This window comes from Melanotaenia boesemani, chromosome 2, assembly GCF_017639745.1.
Source record: "Melanotaenia boesemani isolate fMelBoe1 chromosome 2, fMelBoe1.pri, whole genome shotgun sequence".
NCBI lineage: Eukaryota > Metazoa > Chordata > Actinopteri > Atheriniformes > Melanotaeniidae > Melanotaenia > Melanotaenia boesemani.
The window spans coordinates 40392392-40415169 of NC_055683.1; the positions used below are offsets into that span (position 1 = coordinate 40392392).

Genomic DNA, 22778 nt, shown 5'->3' on the forward strand with positions numbered 1-22778 from the left:
GCCTGGACAAGGATCTGGATTTGGACCTAGAACAAAACCTGGATCTCAACCTGGACCTGGACCTAAACCCAACCATGGATCTGGACCTGGACCTAGACATGAATCTGGATTTGGACCCAGATCCAGACCAAGACCTGGAACTAGACCTGGACTTCATCCCCACTTGGAATTGGAATGTGGGATTGGATTTGACCTAGACATGGATGTAGATCTGAGCCAGACTCCTCCAGATCAATCAATCAATCAGTCAATCAATCAGTCTTTATTTATAGAGCACTTTTCATACATAAATGCAGCCCAAAGTGCTTTCCATGGTTAAAACAACGCCCCCCCTCATAACAGTATGTACAAGCAGGCATACACATACACACACACACATACTTGCACATATTAAAAGACTAATGTGAGGTTGAGCACAGATGAGCCAGGTAAGGAAACACTAGCACAGGGAGCCGTCTGCACCGGGAGCTGTTCGCAGGCCACGACCGCCAGGACACCGACCCAGGGCACACGGCCAAGTGAGAGGCAGAGGAGCCACCCAACCAGACTGAAAGAACCCGCAGGACAGAACCGCAGCAGCCACAGCCGATGAAAGCCTCCGGTGCAGAAAGCCCCCTCCGAGGAAACACTGGGGAAATAACCTAAAAATAATATAAATAGAATAAAAGCATAGAATAAATAAAAATGGGTTAACACAGAAAAATAAATAGGCTAGGGGAATAAAATAAATAAAATAAAATAAATAAATATTAAGTAAAAGCTAAATTAAAAAGGTGGGTCTTGAGCCTGCTCTTAAAAACATTAACATTCTCTGCAGCCCTGAGCTCCTCCGGCAGGCTGTTCCACAGACGAGGACCATACCACGGAAAGCTGCCTCTCCATGAGTATGTGTCCTGACTTTAGGTACAGTCAGGAGGCCAGTACCTGAAGACCTCAGGGGCCGCGAGGGTTCATAAGGTAAAAGCAAATCTGAAAGATAAGAAGGCCCAAGACCATTAAGACATTTAAAAACCAATAAGAGAACCTTAAAATTGATCCTGAAACACACGGGGAGCCAATGCAGTGATTCTAAAACCGGTGTAATGTGGGCCTGCCCTCTGGTCTTCGTCAGCACACGAGCAGCTGAGTTCTGTAGAAGTTGTAGAGGTGCAATACTCTTTTTGGGAAGACCAGAGAGCAGGGCATTACAGTAGTCAATACGACTGGTGATAAAAGCATGCATCAGCATCTCCGTGTTGGCCCGATAGAGAATGGGACGGACTCTGGCTATGTTTTTTAGGTGATAAAATCCTATTTTAGTAACATGTTTAATATGTGGAATAAAACCAAGCTCAGAGTCAAAAATAGCGCCCAGGTTTTTTACTTGTGATGATGGGTTTAATGCAAATGTCTGTAATTTAGCTAAGAGTTTCTCTCTCTGAGCCTCAGGACCAATGACTAAAACTTCAGTTTTGTCCTGGTTAAGCTGTAAAAAGTTTTCTGCCATCCAGGATTTGATATCTAAAATACAGTTGAAAAGGGCATCCATTGGTCTCGTGTCATCAGGAGACATGGAGATGTACAGCTGAGTATCATCAGCATAACTGTGGAAGTTTACTCCATGCCTCCTGATGACGCTGCCAAGAGGGAGCATATACAAATTAAAAAGAACAGGGCCTAAAACTGACCCTTGGGGCACACCACATGTCATTTTATGGATCTTAGAGGAGCATGTATCCAAACTTACCATGTAAGTTCTGTCTGTGAGATAGGAAGTGAACCAGTTGTGAACAGCACCAGAGAGGCCCACCGGGTGTTTCAGTCTGTTTAAAAGAATAGTGTGGTCTACTGTGTCAAATGCTGCGCTAAGATCCAGTAGCACCAAGACTGAGAGGTTCTGTGAGTCACAGTTAATCCTAAAATCATTTAAAACCTTCAGGAGAGCAGTCTCTGTGCTGTGGTTCACCCTAAATCCAGACTGATATATCTCAAGGATATTTCTACTATTTAAAAAATCATTAAGCTGAATAAAAACCAGTTTTTCTAGAATTTTACTTAAAAATGGAAAGTTGGATACAGGTCTATAGTTATTAAAATCATTACAATCCAAATTGCTCTTCTTCAGACCGCCATTTTAAAGGCCGCAGGGAAAACGCCCATCTGAAGAGAGCAATTTATCATGCATAAAAGCTCGTCTTTAAAAAATCCATAAAATGATTTAAAAAGTGAAGTGGGAATTGGGTCTAAAAGACATGTGGTGGGTTTTACTGTGGAGAAAACTTTATCAAGGATCTCAGCATTAACCAGGACAAAACTGTCCAGTGTCTCCTCAGGTAAAACCAAGCACTCAGATGTGTTCGTGTTCTGGTTGGATAAAATACCACATCTGATGGCACTGATTTTACCTCTGAAGTGGTCTGCAAACTGCTCACAGAGAGAGTCCGTGGGGGTTCGCTAGGAGCTGTTAAAATCAGGGTTACATAGGTGATCGATGGTGGAAAAAAGAACCTTGGGATTATTTTTATTGTTACTGATTATTTTTGCGAAGTACATGTTTCTTGAGTTCCTTAGTGCGTTATTGTAAATTTTAAGCTGCTCACAAAATATCTGATGATTTATTGTCATTTTATTTTTCCTCCATCTCCTTTCTGCCGCCCTGCAATTTCTTTTGTGTTTTTTAACCTCTCATTCCTCCAGGGAGATATAAGCTTTGGGTAAATCTTTTTTGTAGTGAGTGGAGCAACAGAGTCGAGGCTTGTCTTCAGTTTACTGTTAAAGTGTTCAACAATAAAATCACAGGGTGCAGGTAAAATCACAGGAGGACATTTATCTAGAACTTTGATAAAATTTGCAGCCACTTCAGAGGTTAGATAGCGCTTCCTCACAGTTCGCACCGAGGTCTCCCGCTGAATAAAACCGGTGATGTTAAAAAACACACAGTAGTGGTCAGAGACAGCCGTGTCAACAACAGAGGACACACTGGCAGAAAGGCCATAGGTAATGACCAAGTCCAGTGTGTGTCCTCTGTTGTGAATCGGCTGTGTGACGTGTTGCGTAAAATCCATATAGTTAAGAATGTTTAAAAATTCTTTTGAAACAGGGTCTAAAGGATTATTAATGTGCAGGTTAAAATCACCGGTTAAAATTATCATGTTGTATGTTGTGTGTATGATTGATCCAGTCAGACCGCTCATCTCTGCAGCCTCATCGTGTTTTTGAAATCCCAGAGACTCAAATTTCCAGAGACTTCCAGAGACTCAGAGACTTCCAGAGACTTGTGTTGTTTGTGTGGTCGGCATCAGGTGCTGAAGCGAGTGAAGCAGCGAGGTGGTCAGACGGAGATCAGGGTGAGTCAGAGGTGGAGGAGGAGGCTGAATGGCACTGCAGCGCTCGTAAATCTGACTGCACTGCTGCACTTGGTGCTCGCCGTCGCCCTCCTCCAACATGGCTGACGTGATGTGATATAACTGTTCACACACCAACTTCACAGCCTCCTCCTCTTCCTCGGCATCCTGACCCTCAGAGAGCTGAGTTTTTTCAGATACTGACCACTCAAATTCCACAGCTCAGATCATTAAATGTCTCTCAGATTAAAGCAGACTAAAACTAATCAATAACCAATTAAAACTAATTTTAATTATTTTATTTTATTTTATTATAATTATATTTTATTTTAATTCATTCATTATTTTTTCATTCCAGTTTAGAGATTTCAACCTCATTTGATCCTGTTTACTTACCCACCAAAAATCTGATCATTTACAGATTACTCCAGTCATCATGTAGACAGCATATTCTGAAAAGAGATCAGATTAACAACTAGATTCCTCCCCAATAATTTAGTGTACAAAAACTCTTTTGTTTTCGTCTTTTCAATGTGTTTTTCTAAAAAGAAAAAGCAACCTCATCATATTACCAGAACAAAATGGTTCCCACAGAGAGCTAACACTAAGATGGCTTGCTCCCGCATTAGCAGCTAACGCAGTGACTGCCGGCTCCCACATTAGTAGCTAATGCAAAGACTGCCGGCTCCCACATTAGCAGCTAACGCAGTGACTGCCGGCTCCCACATTAGCAGCTAATGCTAAGACCACTAGCTTCCACATCAGCAGCTAACACTAAGACCTCTGGCTCACATTTTAGCAGCTAACACTAAGACCCCTGGCTCCAACATTAGCAGCTACAGCCAAGATCGTCGAGACCCACATTAGATGCTAATACAAAGACTGGTGGCTCCCACATTAGCAGCTAATGCTTTGAACACTGGCCCCCCACATTAAATGCTAATGTTAAGACTGCTGGCTCCCACATTATCAGCTAACGCAGTGACTGCCAGCTCCCACATTAGCAGCTAATGCTAAGACCACTAGCTTCCACATTAGCAGCTAACACTAAGACCTCTGGCTCACATTTTAGCAGCTAACACTAAGACCCCTGGCTCCAACATTAGCAGCTACAGCCAAGATCGTCGAGACCCACATTAGATGCTAATACAAAGACTGGTGGCTCCCACATTAGCAGCTAATGCTTTGAACACTGGCCCCCCACATTAAATGCTAATGCTAAGACTGCTGGCTCCTACATTAGCAGGTAATACTAAGACTGCTGGCTCCCATATTAGCAGCTAATGCTAAGAACGCTGGCTCCCACATTATTGTTCATTAAAGACAGAAAATAACAGGAATATCCCATTTACACATGTCTTAGTGAATGATTAGATTATTACAATTAACAGATTACTTCCTGATATCTGACTTATGGTTATGTAAACCCCTGTGAAGCATCTTCTGATGCTACTTCCAGCAGGATAATGCACCATGTCACAAAGCTCAGCTCATCTCCACCTGCTTTCTAGAACATGACGATGAGTTCACTGGACTCCAACGGACTCTACAGCCACCAGATCTCAGTCCAGTAGAGCAGCTTTGGGATGTGGTGGAACGGGAGATTCTCATCATGGATGCAGCCGACAAACCTGCAGCAACTGTGTGATGCTGTCATGTTAATATGGAGAAAACCTCTGAGGAAGGTTTCCACCACCTGCTTCATCTATCACACCAGGATTAAAAAGGTCCGACCCGGTACTAGAAGGTGGACCTGATGAAGAGGGCGACCCGGTACTAGAAGGCAGACCCGATGAAGAGGACGACCCGGTACTAGAAGGCGGACCCGATGAAGAGGGCGACCCGGTACTAGAAGGCAGACCCGATGAAGAGGATGACCCGGTACTAGAAGGAGGTCCTGATAAAGAGGACGACCCGGTACTAGAAGGCGGTCCTGATAAAGAGGACGACCCGGTACTAGAAGGCGGTCCTGATGAAGAGGACGACTCGGTACTAGAAGGAGGTCCTGATGAAGAGGACGACCCGGTACTAGAAGGCGGTCCTGATGAAGAGGACGACTCGGTACTAGAAGGAGGTCCTGATGAAGAGGACGACCCGGTACTAGAAGGAGGTCCTGATGAAGAGGACGACCCGGTACTAGAAGGCGGTCCTGATGAAGAGGCCGACCCGGTACTAGAAGGTGGACCTGATGAAGAGGACGACCCGGTACTAGAAGGAGGTCCTGATGAAGAGGACGACCCGGTACTAGAAGGCGGTCCTGATGAAGAGGAAACAGTTTGATAATAATGAGCTGAAATGAAACATCACTGCATCACTTTCTCTTAAGAACAAAAATACAAAATAAACAAATAAAGTTTTTCACAACTTTGTTTCTTTTTCCTGCTGAAAGGTGGTCTGCTCTGATTGGTCAACTTCTGTGGTCTGATCAGGCTCCACCCACCAACCTGCATCTGCATTGTAGAGTTAGAACACGCCCCCATTTTCAGCATGAACATACTAAATATTCATTTTAATCTTTATTTCATTCTCAGAGTATAAACTTTTCTCAATAAATGATTGGCGATAAATTAATGACATGAATGAATGTGATGCTAAATTAAATTAATAAAATTGATGTTTACTGTCACACCAGAGGATGTGGTCCACTCGTCCTAACAAACCTTTTCTTCTCTTCACAGAGACCAAGCAGGAGTTGGAGGACCTCACAGCTGACATCAAGAAGACAGCCAATAAAGTTCGTTCAAAATTAAAAGGTACGACTGATCATGCATCATATATTATTGTTTGATGACCAATGAGATGGATTTTTGTTTAATCAGATCCCTCTGAATGTTAGTTTTAAGAAAAAAATAAATAAATAATAGTAAAGGCTGACCTGTTCAGAGTGGAGAAAAGCTGAAAAATGACTGGTTTGACCCTCCAGGCCTCAGTCAGCAGGTTCATCGTTAACAGTTAAAAAAGGCTGAACAAGCACGGAAACGTGCTGCTGTTCACGTCTCAGCTTCAGGAAACATGAAACAGACTCCTCCTAGCGAACGTCTGCATTCAGCAGCATTTCTGTTCTCATCAGAGGATTTAGGGTATTTCACCGAGGATGAGCGCATGTCGACCTTCAGCAGCATCAGAAGGAAAAATTATTCAGAAATGATTTAACAAGCCGTAATCGCTGGGACAGCCGCGCACACACATGCAGAGATCGAGCAGCCAATCGGCTTGAAGCTACACAAACACAGAGTCAGAGCAGCGGCGTTGGTTCACGGTGAAGGTTCAAGGACATCACCGCTTTAATGAGAACAGCCAGAGGACGGACGACACAAGCACATCCAGACTGTACACATGCAGACCGAGAATAGCTGCGGTGCTGGCGATGAGGCTGTTACTGGAAACGCCACAAGCAGCAGCCTTCTGGTCTGCACGCTGCAGCATCACTACTGTACAGACGACATCCTCAGACGGGTTTTCTGACCCACTGTCGACTCGCTCGGGCTTCCTTCCTGCTGGGTTCACATGTTAAAGCTATTCCACATTTTACAGTTTAAAATAAAAAGTAGTCCATTAGGCTCTGATCTACAGTTCTGTGCAGACAACCCGGATCCATGCTGAGCCCCTCATTTTGTTTTATTTAAACAAAAACAGGAAACAGCTGCAGAGATTTACTGAAGGCAGGATCAGAGACAGTCCAGTTCTGAGGAACCTAAAGGGAATATTTGGTCTCAACCCTCTTAGAGAACAACAGTATATGGATCAGCTGAAGGTCCACATGCATCGCTAAGGTCCTGGTTCAGGTCTTTGATTTCTTCAGGACTTTCAGACCCTGTTTATCTGCTGTAGATAGTTTTAAGTCCTGACTCTTCTTCTTTTGTTCTCCTCTTGTCCAGTTTCTGCCTCCGTGCTGAGAAAAGCCAGGTTTCACCTGTTTTCTGTCTGTCAGACTGTCTGATCTTTGCTGGTTTTCACACCTGAAACTAAAGAAATGGGAACGAATGACCGGCTGCTGGTAACATGGGCCTGATTGGACGGGACTGGCGGGAACAGCTGGGTATAACCTATAAATCGAAGGGGTTGAGGAAGACTGCAGCAAGAAGAAACCTCATGTAGAGGAGATGGACATTAATCCTTGGTGGCAAAATGAGAGAGGAAACAGATCATTACGTTCAGTTTATTCTTTTCTTTTATACAACCAACAATCCTCAGGTCAAAAATGTTTATTGCTTCTTTAAGGACAGATCAGATATTGGTAGTTTCACTTAAAAACAAGTGAAACAAATAACTATTCAAATATAACCTAAAAATTTTTCAATCAATACCATGATTATTTCAATTCTGCTGGTTTTCACAGTTTGATTTGTTTTAAAGAGAATTATGAGAAATTAAATGAACATTACTTCATTAATTTGAGAGGGAAATAATTAAATCAAATGAAAGAATTTAGTATTTCTCAGTTTCTAAGTTTTCTGTGATGTAAACTCATGTTCAGTTCTAATATTCCTAGAACAAATTTTTACAGAAGAACAAAATTATTTTATTTTTTTATTTAATTTTGCAACTAAAGATGCTAAACATGTCCACAAACAGACACATGAGGACACACAATCTGTTGCTTACTCATCCAGTTTTCATCTCACTGGCACACAAATACACAGAAAAAAAAACTCCACACATACACACCACCACCAGTGCTGGTGATATTGCTTAGTCATCATGGATCCAGCAGCGAGCAGCCGGGCCACGAGCCAGAAAACACACTAATGTTTTCAGCTTTTCTGAGGACATGACATTGTCTCACATTAATTTCCCAGAGACTCGCACCAGCTTTGTTACGACCTTAAACAAAGGTTTGCTACTAAAACTTAATAATTTATACTTTGGGAACGTCCTGAAGAGTCAGTTGACTCGTAATGTAGCAGACAGATGTGGGTCCCCATGATCAAGATAAACCAGAACAAATGGGGTGGGAAACTCAGTTCTTCTCACACCAGAGTCACATGACAGCAAGACGTACTTGCAGACAGTTACAGTAGCACATACACGCGTAAACACACACACACACACACACACACACACTCAAACAGGAATTATCAGCTGATAGTCTGTCTGACCTCAGAGGACTTCACCTGTGGCAGCTGAACATCTGGGAGCCTGATGTCGCCCTCTACAGGTCACTAAGTGCATTACAACAATAATCACATATTTCAGGAAGCATTTCCCAAAAACAAGACCAATAAAGAATAAATATTTTTTAAAGCAGCAATTTTTTTCACCCAACCTCTACCATATATTTTTATCTTTGCTTGAACACAAACTTTATCCCTCTTGTATGAAAGTCTGCTTATGTCCTTTTCCTTTTAAAAGGGGTTGATCGCTCTCTTTTAACTAATTACAAGCCTGTCTCCAAACAATGTTCGGGCAGAACTCGAGTCCCTTGACAACAATCAGTTAAGAGTTTTTACTCTCACATTAGATTATATCTAATTTTTAGTCTGGTTTTAGATAAAGATACTCAAACAACTTGGAGGAGTAAAGTAATCATAGGAATCCTGATTTTATTTATTCTATTAATAATAAAAACATTGTGCTGCCCTCTTTTGTTGACCTCTCTAAGGCATTTCATTCCATGAGCATCTCCAGCTAACAAAAGGATTGCCTCAGGGGTCAGGCCCACTTCTCTTTACCCTTTATATTAATGACATTCATCAAAATATGTCCAAAATTAAGTTTATATGCTGATGACACTGTGGTTTATTGCACAACTCCACCCATTCCCACTCACCAAGTTACAACTGATTTTTAAATTTTTAAAATAGTTCAACCAAAGTTTTATGGTTTAAAACTTTTAGTGAATACAAAGTCATTCCTCTGTCTAAACCCCAGAACCTGCCCCTTAATCATTACATCGCAGGTTTTACAGATTGAGTTTTTATCATGTTACAGACACCTCTGTATTTTTATTGATTAATCTCTTCCTTTTACTCCACATATTCATCAGCTAGTAAAAGGGTTGGAACCGAAATTGGGTCTTTGTTTTACAATAAAATCCCATCTTTCACGTGAATTTAAAAAAAGGTTGGTTGCAGCCACCTTTATGTTGGGTTTAGATACGGTTATCTTTAGTCCATACATGTCTCTTCTTAGAGTCTACCTCAGGGGTGTCAAACGCCGGTCCTCAAGGGCTGGTATCCTGCAGGTTTTCATTGTTTCCATGATCTAACACACCTGACTGAAATGAATGGCTTATTGTGAAGAAGTTGACAAGAAGATGTTGGATCCATTTGATGGAAAACCGGCTGGAAAACAAAAGAGCCTCAAACCGTGTTTTTCTTTCTTTTTTTCTTTTTTTTTTTTACTGTCGGTGTTGTCCACTGAAGTGTCCTATGAGTAATTTTAGAGGTTTAAGTGATTCAACGTCCTGTGTTGTTGCTATGGGAAATTCTTGTTGACTAGGTAGGCTGTCCCATTTCACGAACGTTAAGCAGAAGTGTGTAGACTACGGAGGACACTCTGTAGCCTACATAGTCTGCGCACTTCGAAGTGTGCAGACCCTGAATTGGGACACACCGTATATCTGGATTGTATCTGGACCGTATCTGGACCGTTTTTGGACCGTATCTGGACTGTGTCTGAACCTTATCTGGACCGTATCTGGACCACATCTGGACCACACAACATTTACATGTCACCATCTGTCTCCATGTCCAGACTGTTTATACTGAAGAGGATGAAAACGTCATAAAAGCACTAAATATGACGACTGACGTTAAACAGCCGATAACAAAAACTATTGATTGTATTATTGGTTGTTTCCTTTTACAAATGTATCTTTACTTTTTTTCATCATTTAGCTACTTTAGCTCATTATTTCTTAAAATAGAGACCTTTTTCTTAAAAAGTTACATTAACTTTGGTGCAGCCTTCACCTGATCTGTGCCCCCCATCACTAAAGCTCTGGATCTGCCCCTAGGTATTTTCATTGCGGTATGAACCAACTTTTTCTGGGATCTTTTAGGTTTGAGATGGAAAACGTGATGAAAACTAACATGAAACTGATGAGGAGAAAAAAACTAAATTTGTTCAGGTTGAACTTTCTGATGGAAAATAAAGATCTAAATAGATGGAAGAATGGCTGCTTTTATTTGAAATGTCACATTTGAGAAAAGAGCTGTTAAACTGAAACATGAGCTCAGAGTAAAAACTCAAATAAACCGCCATCTCTTTGTGTGTTTCTGTAGCAATCGAGCAGAGCATCGAGCAGGAGGAGGGTCTCAACAGATCATCAGCGGACCTCAGGATCCGCAAGACACAGGTGGGTCGAGACACAGGTGGAGGACCAGTACCTGATCAGCTGACAGCCATGACATTTTAGCAGACGGCAGGATATCTTTGATAACTTATCAATGTCAGTAATAAATTCAGAGGGTTTTTTACTGTCATACTCTACTTTATTTTATTTATTGAGGATCGTATATAATTTAAAACATAAATATTTCCATTTGATGCATCATACAAGAGTTAGCATTAGAGCTAATTTACATCTGCAGTCCCACAGAAACTGCTATAAAATCATCAAACATCAATATTTAAAAAAAAAAAAAAATCCTAAATAATTTAAACTAATTCTGTCCAGCACAAAATTACCAAACATTTAATAATTCTTAGGATTTTGATTGTTTAAATGGCAGTTCAAATATTTGAATTACTACTTATTCTTATTACTTACTCATTTAAAAAACACACAAAACATTAAATATTTTCTGTAAAATAAATATTATGGGGATGATTATGGGCTTTGGTGGTAATAAGAGTCTTAGATATGTCATACCCAGCAACAAAACTTATTTGACTTTTTATGTAGGAACGAATAATCCCTCTGGTGACCTTCGTGGCCAAAACTGTCCCATTGGCTCCCATTAAAACTCCGTATTTTAATCTCACTGTCAGACTGTCAAGACTGACTGTCCAGAGTTTCTGTGGCGGAAAGGTAGATTACAGGTATAAATAGAAGCTATTCTGGTGGATATATCAGAACTAGCAGGGCGCTAACAGATAGCAGACATGCAGGAGCTGTTTAGAATCTTAGACTAAACTCAAATTTAAGAAAAATGTAAAAATTTAAGAAAAATATAAAAATTTAAGTTTGTATGCTAAGTTTCTCTGGAAGCTTGTAATGATGGAACAGGAACAGCATTTTATCCAGGATTTTATAACTTGTTTTAAAGGTGATTCTAGAGGTCTGATGGTATTTTTACTGACCTGCTTCTGAGCAGGTGAACTAATGAAGGCCTGTATAAATATGTTTGACTCGATCTGTTTGGAGAGGAGATCTACAGCGTCTGAAATTTACCAGCTTGTATTTAATAGTTTCTGTCATTTGCTTGATGTGTTTCTGCGAGTTATACGATTTAAATCTAAAGTGATACCAAGATATTTAAACTCAACTAGAATCATTTTAAATTAAATTAAAGGAGCCTGCTTCCTGGTTTTATAAACAAACACACGTTCAATACCTTCATAAGACCTTGTAGAGATTACAGAAGCTGCAGCCTTCAGAAAGTGTTTCAGATGCACAGATGTGGAAAAAGTCCAGTGTTATAAGGAGACTAAATGTCTTTTAAACTGTTTATGTCTTTTTAACCCGTTAAGGCCCGACCCATGAAAAAATAGTAAGAAAAGTCCAATTTTTAAAATATGAGTTCTCTATTTGTCCCTTTAACAAAATGTAACAAAAAAATTACTTTTTTGGGGGGGTGGGGGGATTTCTACCATTTATTACCATGTGATAGATTAAAAATATTATAATAGGGTTTTCTGCTTCTGGGTATCTATTAGGGGACAGAAGACAAGTATCAGATTGTGTTCAACAGGATTTTGAACAAAGTTTAAACCATAAATTGAAGCAAAATGTCTCAGAAACTGTATGTGACAAATATGTCAGGTCGGGTTCTTATGGGTTAAATCTCTCTGGGATCATTTTGTGTCTCTTTGTCTACACTGTGGGAGGACAAGGGAGTTTCTAACATTGATTTATAAGAGCTAGTTCACAGAGAGGCTCTGGCCTGGAGCAATTTTCTGGATTTTATTAAATTAAATTAAAATGCTTTATTATCTTATTAATATATATATATATATATATATATATATATATATATATGTATGTATGTATACATAAATATATAAAATAAGTGTGTGTGTGTGTGTGTGTGTGTGTGTGTGTGAATACACATATCTTATATTTATTTAATGTATCATATTTAATATCTATATTATCTGGAATATTTCTTAAAGTTTTTTCTCTCTGAAGTTCTTCCTGCTTCCTCCTTGTCCTGAACCTTATTTCAAGTACCAATCACATGACCGACAGCTCTATTTGTTCCCTGAGCATCCTGTCAACTCCGCAGTATTCTGCCCTGTGATTGGCTGCAGCTTCTCCTCCTCTCAGAGTCTCTGCTCGCTGCTGCCACCTGGTGGACAAAGTCAGAAATGTAGCAGCTTATACAACCGCAGAGATGACCACCAGTAGAAAAAAGTTTCCATCCATTAGTAATGTTCATTATTTTTGTTTCTCCCTGATCATTTATACAGAAATATATTTTAACGCGCTAATCAATGAAGTGCTAATCAATAAAGCGTCAAACCATGAACCTGAATGCGTCTGAGGTGGCACAATGAGTCTTCCCTAATATTCGATTCTAAGTCACTTTGAGTCAAACTGACTGATTGCACTAATATAACTAATTACTCTGGGTTAGGTTGTAAGTAGAAGTTTTTTTTATTATTATTATTATTGTCTGTGTGATTGCTTGTCTTTTGTTACTGTGTGGTAGTTGTTGTGTTGTGGATCTCCCAGGGTCTGAAATAGAGTTGGGCGAAATTAACCCAATTTCATACCTCAGTATTTTTTACCTGAATCACAATATATATCTCCATATAATTTCTTTGTCAAGTAACCAAACAGACCACTCTAATTTGCAGCTTTGAGGGCTAAATGCTTTTTTATTAAGGATCAGCAGCACATGTGCATTAAAACAGCTGAAATTAAAATATGTATCCATCCATTTTCTTCCCCTTATCCGGAGTCGGGCGCGGGGGCAGCTGCCTAAGCAGGGAAACCCAGACTTCCCTCTCCGAGCAGAAACCAAAAAGCAACACAGAACTGAACATGACCATGAAAACCCAGAACATGACGGTAAACCACGAACATGAACAGACATGACACCTGTCTCCATTTGCAGTTTCTTCTTCTTAGACCTGAATGTTGCTAAGACCAAGGAGGTGCGTTTGAAAGGCAGTAGCAGGGAAGGGGTCCATGCTCACCTTCATGCCAGTCAGCATGATGTGGAGCAAGTCAATCATTTTGAATATCTTGGAACGATATTAGATGATCGGCTCTCCTTTCAGGAAAATGTCAGCTATATCCACAAACAAGGACAACAGCGCCGCTCATCTCAGGAAGCTGAGGAGCGGTAACAGCAGCCAGCGACCTTGACCAGGATTTATAAACCAGTAGCTCGTGTTTTAACATCATTCTGTGTCCTGGTGTGGAAACCTTTCAGTGAAACACAAGAACATGCTGCAAATCATTAATCAGATCAGGAAGATCACTGGACAAAAAGCCACGTCATCGAACACCAACCAAAACAGAGATCCAGATTCATCAAGACCACACCTGTCCCTCTACGTCCTGTACTTCACCTGCTGCCATCAGGTTCCCAGACTGATGGCTCCACTTCCACGAAAAAATGTTTATTTGTTCTTTTATCTGTTTTTATTGATCTTTTTAGTTTTAAGTTGTGTGTTGTACAGTTGTCCTTTGTCCAGATAATTTTCCATTTCTAGAATAAAATTTAAGATAAAGTATTCCTGAAGACGGACAACTTCTACTGAATTAGAATTAGAACAACTTCTACTGAATTAGAATTAGATCAACTTCTACTGAAGCAGAATTAAAATGAGAACTTCTACTGAATTAGAATAAGATCAACTTCTACTGAATTAGAATTAGAACAAATTCTACTGAATTAGAATTAGATCAATTTCTACTGAATTAGAATTAGATCAACTTCTACTGAATTAGAATAAGATCAACTTCTACTGAATTAGAATTAGATCAACTTCTACTGAATTAGAATTAGAACAAATTCTACTGAATTAGAATTAGATCAATTTCTACTGAATTAGAATTAGATCAACTTCTACTGAATTAGAATTTAAATGAGAACTTCTACTGAATTAGAATTAGATCAACTTCTACTGAATTAGAATTAAATCAACTTCTACTGAAGCAGAATTAAAATGAGAACTTCTACTGAATTAGAATAAGATCAACTTCTACTGAATTAGAATTAGAACAAATTCTACTGAATTAGAATTAGATCAATTTCTACTGAATTAAAATTAGATCAACTTCTACTGAATTAGAATAAGATCAACTTCTACTGAATTAGAATTAGATCAACTTCTACTGAATTAGAATTAGAACAAATTCTACTGAATTAGAATTAGATCAATTTCTACTGAATTAGAATTAGATCAACTTCTACTGAATTAGAATTTAAATGAGAACTTCTACTGAATTAGAATTAGATCAACTTCTACTGAATTAGAATTAGATCAACTTCTACTGAATTAGAATTAGATCAACTTCTACTGAAGCAGAATTAAAATGAGAACTTCTACTGAATTAGAATAAGATCAACTTCTACTGAATTAGAATTAGAACAAATTCTACTGAATTAGAATTAGATCAATTTCTACTGAATTAGAATTAGATCAACTTCTACTGAATTAGAATAAGATCAACTTCTACTGAATTAGAATTAGATCAACTTCTACTGAATTAGAATTAGAACAAATTCTACTGAATTAGAATTAGATCAATTTCTACTGAATTAGAATTAGATCAACTTCTACTGAATTAGAATTTAAATGAGAACTTCTACTGAATTAGAATTAGATCAACTTCTACTGAATTAGAATTAGATCAACTTCTACTGAAGCAGAATTAAAATGAGAACTTCTACTGAATTAGAATAAGATCAACTTCTACTGAATTAGAATTAGAACAAATTCTACTGAATTAGAATTAGATCAATTTCTACTGAATTAAAATTAGATCAACTTCTACTGAATTAGAATAAGATCAACTTCTACTGAATTAGAATTAGATCAACTTCTACTGAATTAGAATTAGAACAAATTCTACTGAATTAGAATTAGATCAATTTCTACTGAATTAGAATTAGATCAACTTCTACTGAATTAGAATTTAAATGAGAACTTCTACTGAATTAGAATTAGATCAACTTCTACTGAATTAGAATTAGAACAAATTCTACTGAAGTAGAATTAAAATTAGAACTTCTACTGAATTAGAACTAGAACAAATTCTACTGAATTAGAATTAGATCAACTTCTACTGAATTAGAATTAGAACTAATTCTACTGAATTAGAATTAGATCAACTTCTACTGAAGTAGAATTAAAATGAGAACTTCTACTGAATTAGAATTAGATCAACTTCTACTGAATTAGAATTAGATCAACTTCTACTGAATTAGAATTCGAACAAATTCTACTGAAGTAGAATTAAAATTAGAACTTCTACTGAATTAGAACTAGAACAAATTCTACTGAATTAGAACTTCTACGGAATTAGAACTTCTACTAATTAGAATTAGAACAACTTCTACTGAATTAGAACTAGAAGAAATTCTACTGAATTAGAATTGGAACAAATTCTACTGAATTAGAATTAGAACTTCTACTTAATTAAAATTAGAACTTTTACTGAAATAGAATTAAAACAACTTCTACTGAATTAGAATTAGAACTTCTCCTGATTTAGAACTTCTACTAATTAGAATTAGAACATCTTCTACTGAATTAGAACTAGAACAACGGCCTGTATTCATGTTTCTGTTTTGGGGCTTTTCAACAGGTGGAATCCAGTTTGCGTAACTTGTGAAATTGTTCATCTTCTGCTTTGACAGAGGGGCTGATGTTTTTACGTTTTCCTCTCCATGCAGCACTCGACGCTGTCACGTAAGTTTGTGGAGGTGATGACTGAGTACAACACCACGCAGTCCAAGTATCGCGACCGCTGCAAAGACCGCATCCAGAGACAGCTGGAGATCAGTGAGTTCCCCATCACCAACACACCTCACACTCAGTTTAACCTCTTCTTCACAAGGCCTGTCTTCCTGCCTCCTGTCTAAAATGACACCCCCAAAAATAAATGTATATCTACACGACTACCAGGGCTGTATGTTTAATCCTGGACTCTACAGAAAGCTGAGACATGTGAGATTACTACAGAAGTGTTGGAATCCATATATGTGTTACTGTGTCAGAGTAAATTCACCTGGAACACAATAGAACATGTAAACAGTGGAGTCTATTCTAGTAATTTCCAGATGAAAGGCAGGTACATCTGGGCAGGTAACCACTCCATCACAGGACCATCACAGAGAGACAAACACTCACTTCTACAGAGAATTTAGTGACCAGTTTACCTAACCTCATGTCTTTGGATGGTGGGAGGAAGCCGGAGAACCTGGAGAGAGCCCACGCACCCACGAGGAGAACATGCAGGAAGATGTCCACCACCTCAATCAAGGCTCGAACGAGTGACCTTCCTGCTATGAAGCCATAGAATAAGTGAAGTAATCCTAGAAATTAGCAAGGTAATCCTAGGAATGAATGAATGAATCCCAGGAATGAGTAAAGTAGTCCTATGAATGAGTAAAGTAGTCCTAAGAATGAGTAAAGTAGTCCTATGAATGAGTAAAGTAGTCCTATGAATGAGTAACGTAGTCCTATGAATGAGTAAAGTAATCCTATGAATGAGTAAAGTAGTCCTATGAATGAGTAAAGTAGTCCTATGAATGAGTAAAGTAATCCTATGAATGAGTAAAGTACTCCTATGAATGAGTAAAGTAGTCCTATGAATTTGTAAAGTAATCCTAAGAATGAGTAAAGTAGTCCTATGAATGAGTAAAGTAATCCTATGAATGAGTAAAGTAGTCCTAGGAATGAGTAAAGTAATCCTATGAATGAGTAAAGTAGTCCTATGAATGAGTAAAGTAATCCTAGGAATGAATAAAGTAGTCCTATGAATAAGTAAAGTAATCCTAAGAATGAGTAAAGTAGTCCTATGAATGAGTAAAGTAATCCTATGAATGAGTAAAGTAGTCCTATGAATGAGTAAAGTAATCCTAAGAATGAGTAAAGTAGTCCTATGAATGAGTAAAGTAACCCTAAGAATGAGTAAAGTAGTCCTATGAATGAGTAAAGTAATCCTAAGAATGAGTAAAGTAGTCCTATGAATGAGTAAAGTAATCCTAAGAATGAGTAAAGTAGTCCTATGAATGAGTAAAGTAATCCTAAGAATGAGTAAAGTAATCCTATGAATGAGTAAAGTAGTCCTATGAATGAGTAAAGTAATCCTATGAATGAGTAAAGTAGTCCTATGAATGAGTAAAGTAATCCTAAGAATGAGTAAAGTAGTCCTATGAATGAGTAAAGTAATCCTAAGAATGAGTAAAGTAGTCCTATGAATGAGTAAAGTAATCCTAAGAATGAGTAAAGTAGTCCTAGGAATGAGTAAAGTAATCCTAAGAATGAGTAAAGTAGTCCTATGAATGAGTAAAGTAATCCTAAGAATGACTAAAGTAGTCCTATGAATGAGTAAAGTAATCCTAGGAATGAGTAAAGTAGTCCTATGAATGAGTAAAGTAATCCTAAGAATGAGTAAAGTAGTCCTATGAATGAGTAAAGTAATCCTAAGAATGAGTAAAGTAGTCCTAGGAATGAGTAAAGTAATTCTAGAAATGAGTAAAGTAATCCTAGGAATGAGTAAAGTAATCCTAGGAATGAGTAAAGTAGTCCTAGGAATGAGTAAAGTAATCCTAAGAATGAGTAAAGTAGTCCTAGGAATGAGTAAAGTAATCCCAGGAATGAGTAAAGTAGTCCTATGAATGAGTAAAGTAGTCCTAAGAATGAGTAAAGTAGTCCTATGAATGAGTAAAGTAGTCCTATGAATGAGTAACGTAGTCCTATGAATGAGTAAAGTAATCCTATGAATGAGTAAAGTAGTCCTATGAATGAGTAAAGTAATCCTATGAATGAGTAAAGTAGTCCTATGAATGAGTGAAGTAATCCTATGAATGAGTAAAGTAGTCCTATGAATGAGTAAAGTAATCCTAGGAATGAATAAAGTAGTCCTATGAATGAATAAAGTAATCCTAAGAATGAGTAAAGTAGTCTTATGAATGAGTAAAGTAATCCTAAGAATGAGTAAAGTAGTCCTATGAATGAGTAAAGTAATCCTAAGAATGAGTAAAGTAGTCCTATGAATGGGTAAAGTAATCCTAAGAATGAATAAAGTAGTCCTAGGAATGAGTAAAGTAGTCCTATGAATGAGTAAAGTAATCCTAAGAATGAATAAAGTAGTCCTAGGAATGAGTAAAGTAATCCTAGGAATGAGTAAAGTAGTCCTAGGAATGAGTAAAGTAATCCTAAGAATGAGTAAAGTAGTCCTATGAATGAGTAAAGTAATCCTAGGAATGAGTAAAGTAGTCCTATGAATAAGTAAAGTAATCCTAAGAATGAGTAAAGTAGTCCTATGAATGAGCAAAGTAATCCTTAGAATGAGTAAAATAGTCCTAGGAATGAGTAAAGTAATCCTAGGAATGAGTAAAGTAATTCTAGAAATGAGTAAAGTAATCCTATGAATGAGTAAAGTAATTCTAGAAATGAGTAAAGTAATCCTAGGAATGAGTAAAGTAATCCTAAGAATGAGTAAAGTAGTCCTAGGAATGAGTAAAGTAATCCTAAGAATGAGTAAAGTAGTCCTATGAATGAGTAAAGTAATCCTAGGAATGAGTAAAGTAGTCCGATGAATGAGTAAAGTAATCCTAAGAATGAGTAAAGTAGTCCTATGAATGAGTAAAGTAATCCTAAGAATGAGTAAAGTAGTCCTAGGAATGAGTAAAGTACTTCTAGAAATGATTAAAGTAATCCTAGGAATGTGTAAAGTAATCCTAGGAATGAGTAAAGTAGTCCTAGGAATGAGTAAAGTAATCCTATGAATGAGTAAAGTAGTCCTATGAATGAGTAAAGTAATCCTAAGAATGAGTAAAGTAGTCCTATGAATGAGTAAAGTAGTCCTATGAATAAGTAAAGTAATCCTAAGAATGAATAAAGTAGTCCTAGGAATGAGTAAAGTAATCCTATGAATGAGTAAAGTAGTCCTATGAATTTGTAAAATAATCCTAAGAATGAGTAAAGTAGTCCTATGAATGAGTAAAGTAATCCTATGAATGAGTAAAGTAGTCCTATGAATGAGTAAAGTAATCCTATGAATGAGTAAAGTAGTCCTATGAATGAGTAAAGTAATCCTATGAATGAGTAAAGTAGTCCTATGAATGAGTAAAGTAATCCTATGAATGAGTAAAGTAGTCCTATGAATGAGTAAAGTAGTCCTAGGAATGAGTAAAGTAATTCTCGAAATGAGTACAGTAATCCTAGGAATGAGTAAAGTAATCCTATGAATGAGTAAAGTAGTCCTATGAATTTGTAAAGTAATCCTAAGAATGAGTAAAGTAGTCCTATGAATGAGTAAAGTAATCCTATGAATGAGTAAAGTAGTCCTATGAATGAGTAAAGTAATCCTATGAATGAGTAAAGTAGTCCTATGAATGAGTAAAGTAATCCTATGAATGAGTAAAGTAGTCCTATGAATGAGTAAAGTAATCCTATGGATGAGTAAAGTAGTCCTATGAATGAGTAAAGTAATCCTATGAATGAGTAAAGTACTCCTATGAATGAGTAAAGTAATCCTAAGAATGAGTAAAGTAGTCCTATGAATGAGTAAAGTAATCCTAGGAATGAGTAAAGTAGTCCGATGAATGAGTAAAGTAGTCCTAAGAATGAGTAAAGTAGTCCTATGAATGAGTAAAGTAATCCTAGGAATGAGTAAAGTAATTCTAGAAATGAGTAAAGTAATCCTAGGAATGAGTAAAGTAATTCTAGAAATGAGTAAAGTAATCCTAGGAATGAGTAAAGTAATCCTAAGAATGAGTAAAGTAGTCCTAGGAATGAGTAAAGTAATCCTAAGAATGAGTAAAGTAGTCCTATGAATGAGTAAAGTAATCCTAGGAATGAGTAAAGTAGTCCGATGAATGAGTCAAGTAATCCTAAGAATGAGTAAAGTAGTCCTATGAATGAGTAAAGTAATCCTAAGAATGAGTAAAGTAGTCCTAGGAATGAGTAAAGTACTTCTAGAAATGAGTAAAGTAATCCTAGGAATGTGTAAAGTAATCCTAGGAATGAGTAAAGTAGTCCTAGGAATGAGTAAAGTAATCCTATGAATGAGTAAAGTAGTCCTATGAATGAGTAAAGTAATCCTAAGAATGAGTAAAGTAGTCCTATGAATGAGTAAAGTAATCCTATGAATGAGTAAAGTAGTCCTATGAATTTGTAAAGTAATCCTAAGAATGAGTAAAGTAGTCCTATGAATGAGTAAAGTAATCCTATGAATGAGTAAAGTAGTCCTATGAATGAGTAAAGTAATCCTAAGAATGAGTAAAGTAGTCCTATGAATGAGTAAAGTAATCCTATGAATGAGTAAAGTAGTCCTATGAATAAGTAAAGTAATCCTAAGAATGAGTAAAGTAGTACTAGGAATGAGTAAAGTAATCCTATGAATGAGTAAAGTAGTCCTATGAATTTGTAAAATAATCCTAAGAATGAGTAAAGTAGTCCTATGAATGAGTAAAGTAATCCTATGAATGAGTAAAGTAGTCCTATGAATGAGTAAAGTAATCCTATGAATGAGTAAAGTAGTCCTATGAATGAGTAAAGTAATCCTATGAATGAGTAAAGTAGTCCTATGAATGAGTAAAGTAATCCTAAGAATGAGTAAAGTAGTCCTATGAATGAGTAAAGTAATCCTATGAATAAGTAAAGTAGTCCTATGAATGAGTAAAGTAATCCTAAGAATGAGTAAAGTAGTCCTATGAATGAGTAAAGTAATCCTATGAATGAGTAAAGTAGTCCTATGAATAAGTAAAGTAATCCTAAGAATGAGTAAAGTAGTCCTAGGAATGAGTAAAGTAATTCTCGAAATGAGTACAGTAATCCTAGGAATGAGTAAAGTAATCCTATGAATGAGTAAAGTAGTCCTATGAATTTGTAAAGTAATCCTAAGAATGAGTAAAGTAGTCCTATGAATGAGTAAAGTAATCCTATGAATGAGTAAAGTAGTCCTATGAATGAGTAAAGTAATCCTATGAATGAGTAAAGTAGTCCTATGAATGAGTAAAGTAATCCTATGAATGAGTAAAGTAGTCCTATGAATGAGTAAAGTAATCCTATGGATGAGTAAAGTAGTCCTATGAATGAGTAAAGTAGTCCTAGGAATGAATAAAGTAGTCCTATGAATGAGTAAAGTAATCCTAAGAATGAGTAAAGTAGTCCTATGAATGAGTAAAGTAATCCTATGAATGAGTAAAGTAGTCCTAGGAATGAATAAAGTAGTCCTATGAATGAGTAAAGTAATCCTATGAATGAGTAAAGTAGTCCTATGAATGAGTAAAGTAATCCTAAGAATGAGTAAAGTAGTCCTATGAATGAGTAAAGTAGTCCTATAAATGAGTAAAGTAATCCTAAGAATGAGTAAAGTAGTCCTAGGAATGAGTAAAGTAATCCTAAGAATGAGTAAAGTAATTCTAGAAATGAGTAAAGTAATCCTAGGAATGAGTAAAGTAGGTCTACGAATGAGTAAAGTAATCCTAGGAATGAGTAAAGTAATTCTAGAAATGAGTAAAGTAATCCTAGGAATGAGTAAAGTAGGTCTACGAATGAGTAAAGTAATCCTAGGGAATGAGTAAAGTAATTCTAGAAATGAGTAAAGTAGTCCTAGGAATGAGTAAAGTAATCCTAGGAATGAGTAAAGTAATTCTAGAAATGAGTAAAGTAATCCTAGGAATGAGTAAAGTAATATCTGAGGAGGAACTGTGTCACAGTAGAAGGTGATGATGATGATGATGATGATGATGATGATGATGAACAGTCAGAGCTGTTCTTGTTTTACATTCTCATATCATTGTTTGGGGATTGAATGGAGTCCTGTGAAGAAGAGGTTAATGTTTGGTTTCATCTCTTCCCGTCACGTCAGCAGGCGGTAATCGCTGCAGTCACATGATCCGTCAGGTGTCCTCGCTTCTAAACCACACCTCCGTTTGTCTCTCCGTGTTCTGTCTGCAGCTGGAAGAACCACCACCAACGAAGAGCTAGAGGACATGTTGGAGAGTGGCAAACTGGCCGTCTTCACCGATGATGTAAGCACCGCACCTGCGCCCTGCTAACGGGCACATTAACGAGCGCTGATTCTGCATCCCACACTGATCATCATGTAGGGATGCAGAACGGCCATGAGGTGCGCTGAAACATCAAGTGAAG

General features: G+C 37.5%; 1 protein-coding gene across 1 annotated transcript in view; it reads left to right on the forward strand.

Annotated features, from left to right (window-relative positions):
* The window catches only part of stx1b (syntaxin 1B), a 93396-nt gene that overhangs the window by 64917 nt on the left and 5701 nt on the right, over positions 1 to 22778 (forward strand). Inside the window, exons 4-7 of the mRNA XM_042003884.1 lie at positions 6002 to 6076; positions 10550 to 10623; positions 16343 to 16451; positions 22584 to 22657. Of these exons, the coding sequence (XP_041859818.1) occupies positions 6002 to 6076; positions 10550 to 10623; positions 16343 to 16451; positions 22584 to 22657 (332 nt within the window). The remainder of the gene's footprint in view (positions 1 to 6001; positions 6077 to 10549; positions 10624 to 16342; positions 16452 to 22583; positions 22658 to 22778) is intronic.